The sequence below is a fragment of the Carettochelys insculpta genome, chromosome 3 (genome assembly GCF_033958435.1).
Source record: "Carettochelys insculpta isolate YL-2023 chromosome 3, ASM3395843v1, whole genome shotgun sequence".
NCBI lineage: Eukaryota > Metazoa > Chordata > Testudines > Carettochelyidae > Carettochelys > Carettochelys insculpta.
Genome location: NC_134139.1, coordinates 202847254 through 202860261, shown reverse-complemented (window position 1 = coordinate 202860261; position 13008 = coordinate 202847254). Strand labels below are relative to the sequence as shown.

General features: G+C 48.2%; 1 protein-coding gene across 5 annotated transcripts in view; it reads right to left on the bottom strand.

Moving 5' to 3' along the window:
* Positions 1 to 13008, bottom strand: part of ADCY3 (adenylate cyclase 3) — a 98406-nt gene that overhangs the window by 65762 nt on the left and 19636 nt on the right. For 4 of the 5 annotated variants that reach the window (XM_074991438.1, XM_074991437.1, XM_074991441.1 and 1 more), the window contains exon 2: positions 8189 to 8338. The exons of the other annotated variant lie outside the window; for it this stretch is intronic. In XM_074991438.1, coding sequence (XP_074847539.1) covers positions 8189 to 8338 — 150 coding nt within the window. The remainder of the gene's footprint in view (positions 1 to 8188; positions 8339 to 13008) is intronic. 5 annotated transcript variants of the gene reach the window in all.

Genomic DNA, 13008 nt, shown 5'->3' with positions numbered 1-13008 from the left:
TGTTTTCTGGTGTTTTTTCCCAGCCACGTTTTAAATGCCAGGGAATAGACGTTCCTAGCATGCTCTTGGGAGCCTATTCAACTGTCTACTGCACAGTACGGTCAGAAGAGTTCCCAACATGAAATTCAATGACAGATGCAATGCAAATGAATCAACTGGAAGGACTCTGTCAGAAGACAATGAATGCAATGAGACAGGGCGCCCACTGAAAGAATGGTTTTTGGGGAGAGGACAAGCTGGAACAACAGCCCACCAGCCCACTAGCAACTGAGCAAAACCTCTCTGGTTTGGAATGTCTTTTCCCTGTAAAGCATAGTGGGGCTAGCTGGTGCCTGAGGAACCATTGTGGGTTTGGGGCTGCTTTCAATGACAGCACTGAGCTTGTGTGCTACCTCTGGAAATGGCAAACTTTTCAAACGTTAGGGAATCCCCACCAACGGACCCCTGTTCTGGTGGATCCTTCAGCACTGGAAAGCACCAGTTCAACCAGAAATTACGGGCATAGGCCAGGAATCACAGGGTTATAGCGTCCAGGAGAGGCAGTCAGATTAGATGACCTTAAAGGCGCCTTCTGGTCTAAACATCTATTAATCTGATCGTCCCCTCCAGCTGCCTCTGAACGGATTCATTCAGATGACACACCCCAAGATCTCTACTTTAGGTTCACCTCAGAACCTGCAGCAGTGCAATAATAATGTGCATCTCGCCTTTCAGCCTGATGATGCCAGCGCCACTCCAAATCAGACAAGCTGTTCATAGAGATCGCTTCCTCCACAGCACTGAAATGCAGCCAACTCTGAGGTGAAACAGAAGCTCTGCTCCTGTCCATGGCACAGCTAACTACACAAGTAAAGGCAAGATCAATTTTACTGTCCATACTGAATAGTCACAGAGACACCCTGCAGCATTCGACTTAAAAACAGGACATTTGCAATGCAAGTTCCCCGGCATTAACTCTGCCCTGCCACTTACACTGGGTCCCACCGGGCACCATGGTCTGCTTAAAAACCCACTGAAATCAACAGAAGGACTCAAATTCATTTTCAAAGATTTGCTCAGGCCCTAAGTTACACTGGAAGTAGATGAAATGGTCCCTGTGCAACTGACAAGCATCGGGCCCCCTGTGTGCATTTTAAGAATGACAACGTGGCACGGGTCTTATGTGAACTGAAGTCGGTGGGAGAGTTCCCATTAACTTTAATGGTGCAGGATCAAGGTTTAAAGTCAGTTAATTGGGTACTGGCACTGAAATCTGCGACTTCGTCCTCAGCTTTATACGTGTTTAAGTCAGAGCAGAATTTATCCTGTTTGAAATTAAAGAAGCCTTGTAGCTTATTTAGCCCAACAGCTCTCCATCTTTTCAGACTACTAGACCACTTTTAGGAGTCTGATTTGTCTTGCATAACTCCAAATTTCACCTCAGGAACAACTACTTGCTTACAAAACCAGACGTGAAAACACAAAGTGACACAGCGCACTAACTGAAATATTGCTTGTTTTCTCATTTTTATCATACAATTATAAAATAAATCAGCTGGAATAGAAATATTGTACTTACATTTTAGCCTATAGAGCTGCACAAACAAGTCATTGCATGAAGTTTTAGTTTGAACTAATCTCAATAGAGCCTTTCATGTACAGTAACTCTTTCAGAGCCAGCATTCTATCACCCAGAACTCTCAAATAACCGGCATTTTAACCATAAGTAAATTTCAATTTAATTTTCCATGAGCATAGTGAAAGTAAACACAAATAAATATAGCAAATGCAGTCTAAGTTTACCAGGTACAATACGACTGTTGCTGGTAAGTAAAGTACTCTGCATACATTTTTGTTTGTTTCTTAAAATCTAGTCTTTTTTTTCCTTTAGTGTTATGCATTGCTAGGTGTACCCGTCTATTACTCAGAATATTTGAATATCCAGTACCCTCCCAGTCCCAGAGCTGCCGAATATGAAAGAGTTCACTGTGGATTCTTGTAAAACTAGGCACATATCTAGATGAACTGATGTACCTCCTGGAAGACCTCTGCGAACTCTGCTCGTATGTGTGCTCTGGTTGAGAACCACTGATTTAAACCGTCCAAGTTAATGCAAGGTTGTTTGTTACAGACTATTTGCCAGTGTTTTGTCCCATGCAGATTTAAAATGTCTCAAGTCCTGGGTCTTTTCTCTTCTGCTCTGGGGACAGGCCACTCCTTGTAGTTCCTATTGACACATGAAGTGGGTCTGTCCCACGAAAGCTCATCACGTAATAAATCATTTTGTTAGTCTTTAAAGGGCTACATTTCCACACTTTCCCTGATACTGAAGCTGAATTGACATTTGCTTTAGTCTATTCCCTGCTACTGTTTATCCGGTCACAGATGTGCAGCATGGCCGAATGCATGTTGCTGTGGGAACTTTCCCTCTCCAGTTCTCCCTCACGTCCGTGCATTTGAACTCCCACCCTGGATGCTCTGTTATTGTTGCAGGCAGGGGAAGCTTGCAAGTATTTTTGCAAAATGCTTTCAAAACCAGCCATGAAACAGCTATACATTACCAAGAGCAACGGCAGAGCTGCTTCCAGTAATGACTTGCCTTTTGCATCATGCTTAGTCTATCACAGAAGACACTTATCAGAGATTTGTCTGGCTCTCAGCATTCCGTGCTGTTATTAGCTGTAATCTACCCCTAAATGAAAACATATAAAACGGCTGGAGCACACGGAGCCTGAGGTCAATACTGCACATTCGATGGCAGGTGAGTTACAAACTTGGAAGTCCTCGACAGAGCAGGAACCACAAGCATTGAAGCCATGATTCTGAAAGCCCACCTTCACCGGACAGGGCACGTCATACAAATGGAGGAGTCAAGAATCCCTAAGCAACTCCTCTACGGTGAACTCTCCCACGGCAAAAGGAATCAAGGCAGGCCTCGCAGGAGGTATAAAGACTGCATGAAGGCCAGCATTGCTCATGCTGGTTTAAAACCAGATCAGCTAGAGCAGCATGCAAAAGACGGAACAGGCTGGTGTGCACTCATATGACATGCGTATGACAACTTTGAAGAGCAGCGACACGTACGCCTCATTGATGTTCATGAGAGGAAGAAAGCAACAACAGGAACCGCACCAACAGAGCAAGGACAATTCCCTTGCCCCCACTGTGAATGCTCATGCTGTTCAAAGCTCGGACTCCTAACCCACATGCGAGTCCACAACTGATGTGACTGTGCAAGCTCAAGACGTCATTGTGTCGGACACGACGGATGACCTACACTTAAATGTCTTCTAAGGGCCCAGTAACCAGTGGAAGTGTTGGTAATGTGCTAGACAATATTGACCTCCCATGGTCCGGCAAATTCTTGTTTGGCAGCGGACAGGTCCTGAGGGTGCTGAACTAGGGAGATTCAACCTGTACCTAAATCTATATTTATCGATCACTATAGTTTATGGTGTTGGGTCGGAACCTCAAGTCGCTCACTTGAATAAAATACCTGTCCCAGGGCAGAACGGCTCAAGGACCAAGGCATGTGCTGGTTCCAGTATTTGTATGTGGGCTGTCCAGCTTTAGTTGTGGTCTTTCCTAATATCAGAGGGAGCTGCTTCTAGGGAACAAGTGATGTCCTCCTGATAGGCAATTGGTGAAGAACCATTCAAGGTAGAGGGACAATGAAAAGAGAAATACAGGTGGAGAGGGAAAGCAGAGCAGATGGGAACCAAACAAGGAAGGAAGGAAGGAAGGAAGGAAGAGGACAACTGAACTGAGAGAAGCCTGCAAGGATAGACTCATGACAACAAAAAGACCTCTGCAAACACAAGCTATGTTGATGATAGAGGCAGTTTGATACACGCAACCTAATTTGCAGCTCAGATATCTCGGGTTCCAAAGTTCAATTCAAACTCCAGGATTATCGGGTTCATGTCACTTTCCACTCAGAAGAAAAGACGCAGAGATAGGGAGAGAGAGAATCCAGTGGCAAAAAAAGCAGCAGGTGGGCGAGCAGGGAGAGGGAAGAAGTAAGGCATAAACCAGCTCCTGCAGATTGATTGAGCCTATTTTCGCTGTCTTTTGTGATGCAGAAGCCACGAAGGCTGGTTTGGGCCAACAGACCTCAGAGACTCTCTGGCCTCATATGCACAGACACAACAGTCATCAGCAGGCCTTGCATCTGTCATGCCTCAAACCTAGCCCTGGTTGATCATGGCCGCAAGGGCCACTATGATAACCGGGGAGCCCTTCTTGCGTAGCCTCTGCCCCTTCACCCTGATGGCAGAGGGTGCAGAGCTGCTTAGGGCACTAACAAAATACCCCACTGGCTGCACGGCCAGAAAATGCTTCCCTCGTGATAATCCCAAAGATTCCCCTTGGAAAGAAGCCACAACCATCCAGCCAGGGAACTGCTTCCTGCCCCGCCGCCCTCCCCTCCCCCTGGGGGACCAGTGCAGATGTGAGGGCTTTGATCAGAGTCCTTGGTCCAACAGGAAATGCCTGGCAGGGAACGGTCACCCAGTCAGCGATCTGGAGAGGTGCGTGCCTCTGTCGCTCTTGGGAGCAGACTGCTGGCAGGGCACTGGATGCGTAAGGGGAGGCTAAGAGAGTGGAGAGAGAGCGTCTAGATCAGGTACTAAAATTAGCCCAGCTTGTAACAGGACACAGGCAAGAGGCTTTTAACCAGGTTCCTGTCAGCGAGATGCCAACTCTCCGCTGCCAGCTCTTTTGTGAATGGACACGGGAGCGGATTCACGCACAGGGCTGGGAGCCCCCTGAGACAAGCCCGGAGTCTCCTTTCATACCTGTTTGTTAGAGTCACTCCATGGCCATCTAGGGAGCTCGTCCCAAATGAGAGTGAAAAAAGGATCAGGCCCGTACACCCTGTCTCAGATCTGCCAGGGTGACTTGCAGGGTGAACTTGGGCGAGCCACTTGCCTGTTCTGTGCCTCAGTTTCCTGGTCTATACAATAGAAATAGCAGCACGTCCCCCGCAGGGGGCTCCAGGGTTTGATTTAGTTGGTAAGGCCCTGAGATGTGCGATGTTGGACAAGGGTGACCTGCGCTAGGTTGGCCAACCACTCTGTGACGTAGAAGGTTACAAACACTACAGACTTAGAAAGGACCCACCAAGCTCAGTTCCAAGTGAAAGAGCATCACCATGTGAGCCCAGGGGTGACTAGACTGGATCCGATCCAGGATCCACCTCATTGGTGCTTAAAGTGGTCTGCGCAAAGGGTGTGAGCGGGGCGAGGTCCATCACAACCTGAGAGCTGTGTTTGCAGTGATCCCCTCTGCAATCCAGCTCCATATTTAATTGCATTTTCTCCTGAATCTGTCACCCCTCACAACCCTCCTCTCTTTAAACCTTGTCTACTCCATGTCCTGTCGCTATAAAGCCAGCAAGAGCTGCTCAGGGGAGGAGACAAGAATCTCTGTAACCAGCAGATGGGGCCAAACATGCCCCCACGTAAAATTTCTTCCTAACCCCAATAGTTAGAGGTCAGCTCTCGGTCTATCAGGCATGTTAAACTTGAAGCCTACGGAGGGCCACACAAATGAAAACTGATCACCTTCCGGGCCACCAAAGAAAATGTATTTCTATCAGAGAGTCACATTTATTATTATACGCTATGTTTTAGGCGTAATATTTTTTCAGGTCTTGTTTGAATATTACACAGTAGTTTTAATTGAGAATTTAATACTTAGTATGAATTGTATTGCTTTAGAATTTTATTAATAGTTCATATAATTTGATGTGTAAAATTGTTATTTGCTCATACATAGTAATTTTTAATTTAAATATAAATTTAAGGTACTTTTTAATTATTTTTATATGATACATAACTCTGCACACCAGCCAGCTCCCTGCTGCAGGGACCCCTACTTGCTGCTGGAGTGGGTATATGTAGTTGTGGGCCACAAAAAAATGCAACCGGGCGGCACGTTTGGCATGCTTGGTCTAAATGCTGGCCTCGGGGGGAAATCTAAAGCCTCTATAACCCCAGTGTGGAGATCCTGCTGCATCCTGAATTCCATTCCCCAGACCACTGTTGCCTCTGGGAAGAGAAAGCTGGAGCCTTTGAAACGGGAACAGGACAGTGCAATCTTTCAGCGTAGGGCCTGGGAAACTTTCCCACCTGACATTTGCTGTCTGCGTGGCTACAGGTTTTGCAATGTGAAGGAACAAGCCGGCAGCTGTGTCTTCCCAGAGCTGTTCCGAGTCCCCTCTGCAACATCAGACCCATGTGGTTTGTATCACATGGCTCATGGGTATGATTAATAATTACCCAGGAAAGCGGAGCCCACTTATCGCAGCATCTGGTTCTCAGGGAGATGAGATTTCCTGCTCTCGGTTTCTATCCAATATTCCAGCTGGATGGAGAAGAGGCAGAAGGGGGCCCAGTGACTCATCAGACGTCACGCAGAAGGGAACGATCAGCCCTGCCAAAGTCAGGCTATGGCTATGCTCAGATTCTAGCTACTGGCACAAACCCCTGGAGCAGACCTGATTCGCTCAGGTGCAAATCATGTCTACCCTGGTGCTGTGTGCTGCTGCAGTTACTGCGACGGAGTGGCTCAAATCTCAATAGACCAACAGCCTAAAAATAGCCACCGATAAACAAACAACAATGCCACCATCTAACTCAGGGGGAGCGAACCCACGGCTCGTAAGCCGCATGCAGCTCTTTGAGCAATGAAGTGCGGCTCCTGCTGGGAGCCGTGTTCTGGGTGTGCCATCTGTCGCTCTGCACACGGGCCCCAGCGCTTGGCCGGAGAAGTGCGTAACGGCAGTGGTGGCAGCTCCAGTGAGATGCCAGCGTTGAGTTAAAGTAAGGGAGGCTCAGGGGGGTGGGGGCGGGGGCTGGTTCTGGGGGAGGGGGAGGGGGAGGGCATTGGGTTAAAGTGGGTGAGGTGGGCTGGGGGTGGATTGGGTTATAGCAGGGGGCTGGGGGTGCCTGGCTCTGGGGGAGGGGGTGGGCATTGAGCCACATATTATATATTTATTTGTATCTGTCTAAATATTTATTATATCTACATAGACAGATAGATAGATACAAATAAATATATAACATAATACGTGGCTCTTTCCAAGCTATCTGTGGCTCTTAGTCCCTAACTGGTTGGTCTCCCCTGACCTAGCTCTTCAGCGGTGCTTTTCATGAGTGGATCTCGAAGTACTTTACAAAGAACATCACCTGCTTTTTGAAGCTGGGGAAATCGAGGCCCAGAGCCACAGGGTGATTTGCTCAAGGACACCAAACGGGTCAGTGGCAAAACTAGAAATAGAACCCAGGCCTCCGAGTCGCAGTGCCACATACTAACCACTAGGCAACACTATCTCCAAGTTCGCCTGGCTCCCTGTCCTCTGCTCCGGCTGCACGAATTCAGACCTTGGACTACAATGCAAGCCGCGGAGGTGCTGCCCTTTCAAGAAGAAGGTAGCGTAAGAACCTGCAGGGACCTCACAGCGCAGGAACTCAGGTCACAGTCGCACACAGCCAGAGGTTATGCAACCTCTTTAAAGTCAGGGGCACTGCGGCAGGAACTGGAAGATAGAGCCCAAAGCCAAGACAGTGACCCAGATCTCAGCTCCATTAGTCACCCCTACAAAACAGCCACATTAGCTCAGGGATGGGCAGAAGAACTGACTTCCTCTGCCCAAGACAGCCATTCTTTAGGTCAACGTCCTCATCTTTCAGCACCAGCGCAGGATCTGACACTCTTCCTTACACATACCATAATCCAGTCCTGGCCCTCCCCAATCCTGCTTTGCCAATGTCCCTCAGCCCCTCTCTCCTTACTTCCTATTTATCACAGTAGCACCACGAAGCCGGAGTCACGCACCCTGGCCTGTTTGCAGATGGTCTACAGACAGAACACGAGGACAGTCCCTTCCCCTAAAAGCTGGTCCTCTCAGTCCAAGGCTCCCCCCACACAACTGGGCTGGTACACCCTGGTGCTGAAAGCAGCAGATCACCTTGCTGAAAGCACAGCCCTTGGCTGGTGTCAGGATTCATCATTTAGTACAAAGGTCTCTTTGCGAACCCTTTCCATGGGTACCAGGGTTGTGGGGAGCGTGATGGAGCCAACCCCAGAGCAGAATAGCTTTCCTCCATCTTCAGCAAGTTCCCCACCGCGCGAGATGCCAGGCCAGCTACAAGCCCTCTGGCAGGAAACCACAAGCATCTGGCTGTAACGGCAGATGAGTTCTTACCTGCTGCTGGCTTTGCTCCTCCAGGTTGAGCTTGACCTCCAGAGATTGCCGTGCTTCCAGGAAGGCCTTGCGGTGTTTACGATCTGCCATGTAGTAGGACATGATGCCCACTGTGATGGTGCACAGGTAGATGGCAACATTGGACAGGATCTTCAGAGAAAGAGTGAGAGAGAGAAGGGGGGATGTCATCAGTATGGAAGGGAAAGACAAGAGGGAGTTTGAGGTGGCATGGGGTTGGGGGGAGACAAGGACATTGCTGTCCATAGTCACCACCCCCAGAACTGCCCCCACCGGGACTGCACCACGCTCCGTTTGTCCACAATCACCTCTCCCACAGTGGGCTGCTGCAAATATGTTTCAGAAAAAGAAACAGCCAACTCCGTCCCTGAATTAGCCTCAACAGCCACCTGCAGGAACACAGGATTCGCCAGACTGGATCAGACCCTAGGTCAGTCTAGTCCATTGTCCTGTCTCTTACACTGGCCAGCACCAGCTGCTCCAGAGTAAGGTGTAAGAAACCCACAAGCGGCCAATGGAGGACAGTTTGGCCCCCTCATAATGTCTCATCCTAACCCACAGTCGTCCTGATACATGAGGCTTTACAGCCTCCCACCATTCTTATTCCTTGGCATTTATCGTTAGAACTCTGGATATTCTTGTTGTCTTCCTTGCACTTTGTTCACAGCGTCAACAACTTCAGGTGACCGGGAGTTCCACAGCCTAAATCCAGATTGGGTGGGAAAGTACAGGTTGAACCCTCTCTAATCTGGAACTCTCAGGTCCAGCAACAGCCATAGCCCAGCATGATTTTAGCTGGCTGGACGACCACTTATCATGTTTCCTGTGATCCCATAAAGGTTGTTTACAGCCCCCAGTCCTGGCTCTCAGCGTTCTGTGCTGTTATTTAGCTGTAACTTACCCCTAAATGTATTCCAAGAGCCGGGTCAGCAAAGGAAGTGTTGACAATGTGCTAGAAAACATGACCTCTTGTGGTCTGGCAAATTCTCTTGTTCGGCACCAGTCAGGTCCCGAGAGTGCTGGATTAGAGAGGTTCAGCGTGTATTTGTTTATTGGTTTTGAATTTGCCACCTTTCAACATCATTGAACATTTCATGGGTCAAATCCAGAATTTCCCAGGACTTCCCAGGAGATTTGTTGTCACTCTGCCATACAGCATGGTCGCTCAGAACTTCATGGTGACAGTGCAACAAGATCTCAGCTCCTCCTGCCCTATACCGTGAATTAAGGGAGAATACTCTTGTAACTACTAACAGTAGAAGGCCTATGACACACAGTTGAACAGCTCTGATTCCATCTGGTAGAGGGGAGTAATGCACACATACACATACACACATCTCATTGAACTGGAAGGGATCTCAGGAGGTCATTGAGTCCAGTCCTCTGCCCTCTTGACAGGACCAAGGACCAAGCATATACTACGCAATTTGTTAGGATCCTTTACCATGTAGAGAAATTCAGCATTCCATAGTGGTAGTGTTAAACCTCTGGCAAGAGCAAGGAAGCACACCCATCCTACCCTCCAGCACCAGCTGTGAGTTCCCCTCTTTGCTAAGCAAGGTTCTGGTGTGACTTCATATCTGAACAGCCTGTAGGACAGGCACACTGCACTGTCAATCTGAAAGCATGGTAACTTCTTTATTGGGGTTTCAATTTGACAGTCTGGCCATGCCCAGCTGTGCTGCTATATATAGATGTTAAATAAACGACCAATAACACTAGCAGCAGTGACGCGATCATTTCATTATTTCACCCTGGCCCTCCCCTCATCACATCATGCTCTTGTTTGGATTATCTGCCTTCACTCAGGAAGGGATGATGTCTGTTCCTTCTCTAAAGGGTCACACTCATTCACAGCACTGTATAAACAAAACCTGAGATGGTGATATTGATTTATGAGTAACCCAAGGAAGCCCTGAGCTAAGGGGATGGCTGACCAGCCTGAGCATCCGATTTGAAATTCCTAGGTTCCTGGGAACCCCAGGTTCAAATCCTAGCAGTGCAGCTGTACCTGCTCAAGGTAGACAAGCAGAGTGATGAACTGAAGACCACTGAAAGCAAATTGGCAAAGCTTTTGTTCTGGGCAGACATGGTACTTCATGGAGGACAGGTCCAGCAATGGCTTTTAGCCAAGAAGGGCAGGGACACAACCCCTCTGGGTGTCCCTAAACATCTGACTGCCAGAAGCTGGGATGGGATGTGTCTCTAGATAACTGCCCTGTTCTGTTCATTCCCCCTGGGACTCTGGCACTGGCCACTGTCAGAAGACAGGACGCTGGGCTAGATGGATTTTTGGTCTGACCCAATACGGCCGTTCGTATGTTCTTGCTTCCTGTACGTTTTATTACAGTGGTTCCCATCCTGGGGGCTGCAGACCCCTGAGGTTTCACGACGGTATTTCAGAGGGCCCATGAAAAAAATAAAAAATAAAAATGAACCTAGAAAATAAGTTTTAAATAAATTGCAAAGTTACAATCATTATTTTTAAATTAATATCTTCCACTAACGTTATTAGTCACTGTCCCAAAATCTATGGTGCAGTTTCCTTTTCCATTTAATGAAGGGTACATAGCAGCTAGAATTGGCTTTGATGGTGGTCCGCAAACACTTTGAGGGGGCACTGGGGGTCCGTGAATGCTTTGGGGATGATTGGGGGGAGAGAAAACAAAAGAAAAGAAAAGAGAAAAGGTTGGGAACCACTGTTCTATTATTTGTATTTCCTTAGTGCCTGAGAGCTCCAGCCACGAAATAGGACCCCATTGTGCAAGGTGCTGTACAAATGCAGGTTTGCTCTGGTCCCCCTTCCAATTACTCTTCTTTGCTGTGCCAGGTCTCAGCCTGCTGGACTGACAGACAAAGGAGACCACGCTGCTCCCTTCGGGCCTTAACATCTGCCAATCTTCTGCTTCTCCCCCCATCCGCCCCTCACACATGGCCCCTCACCTCAAGGACAAACCTTGCTGTTCCTTCTCCACCATCAAAGACCAGCCCTGCCTTTCTGGCCTCCTCAGCCCCAACACTGCCCCTTTCTTCCAGCACATTCAAAACACTCCACTAAAGATGTCTTTGTAGCCGGTCCTTCAGAGCAGGGCACCCCTCATGCACACATACGCTCCTGCCTTCCGCTTTCCTGTAAGAGCCTTCAGCCTCACTGCGTTTGGGCCAGGATGTGGCTATTTGCCCAGCCAGGGAGCCGAGTTACCATTGACACATCAGCCTCCCTCTTAAATGGGGAGTTGCGGAGGGGCCGGATTTTCAGAAAAAAAACATACCGCTACGATACAGTGTCTTCACTACTGGTCACCTTGGCCATCACTTGTGCCCAGACAGCAGGCCACTAATGAGCGCAGATGTGAGAAAGCCACTTCCATAGCACAGGCCAAGCTGCTGCGGTGTGTTCTCTACTGGCTGTACAGCCCTTTCGGTTGCCCGTGGGGAGACCCGTTCTAACGTCTCTTCATTAAAAGTTGCTGGGCTGTTTTGGAAAAAATCGTCATGTCTACAATCTCCCGGGAAGGCCTCAGGGGAAAGGAACTTCTTCGGGAGTTCTGCCCCAGGCTATGCCGAACATGGAGGCTGGTGGGGGGAAGGACGGGTTTGCACAGATACAACATTGTTGAAAGGTGCTGTACCCATTTATGCTACGTCCAGATACAAGCAACTCCAGGCACCAATTCAGAACATACTTCTACAGACCTGGTCAAGCCAACAGAGAACATACAATTGATTTGTACTTGTTTCCAGTTTATTTCACACTCTTCAGTTCTCAAAAAGCCAAAACCACTAAAAACAGTCTTGCAAGCTCACAGTTGACCAGCTTTCCTCAATCCCAGTGATTAATAATAATCCTGTCAACTTTTCAAGCTCCTTCTCTCAGAGATCTCACAGCCCCATCCAAACACTAAGGCAATAATCTGTAAGGTGGGGAGTGGAACCACTCTGGTGCTACAGATGGGGAGACACACGCTGAGAAAGGAAATGACGTGCACAAATGGGATTTAAGCTTAGATCTCCCAAGTCCCAGCCTCGGGCTTTGACTCCAAGGGGATCCTTGATTGAGCAGTCTGGACGACAGACATGCCCACAGCAGCTGCATGGTAGGGAAAGATAAGCACAGCTTTTTGAACATAGCATTAACCCTAGTCCACGGGTCTGCAACCTGCAGTTCTGGAGCCACATGCAGCTCTTTAGGGACTTCTTTATGGCTCTCGATGCTCTAACTGCAAAGTAAAACCAACCAAACAAACAAACAAACCTTGATTATTCTCGATAAACGGTGAACATCTAAAAGCCCAACACTGAATAACTCACATCTAAATAGCACATCATATCTGACCTCCAAATACCGGCTAACTCCCCCTTTAATATGCGCAGTGCATTATGGGATACGATAGTATAGCTGTGTTTTGATCCTGTTACACATAAAACCTTGAATTTGAAATGGAAAAGGAAGCTTACAGCATTCCTGCTGGGAAGGGCAACCTGCATTTTCAGTAAGAAAACTGAAATTAACCATGAAGTAAAATTGGCGTAATTAAAATGACAGGCGGAAGCAGATGACCTCTAGCATCCTCCAGCGAGACAGAGAGAAGGTTTGGCAGTTAAAGTCGGAAGAGAGTGGTACAGACACACACATAGTAGCATCCTTCAGTCTACGTAGACTATGGATCGCGCCCTTCGTAGTTCCATTTGGGATCCTCATTTGCAGCGTCGGCTGTGACTGTGGAGGCCCACACGAGAGTGACAGTCCTTGCTGCATCTGTTGCATGTGTAGTGGGTGTCTGGCAGGTCCTTGCTGTGCT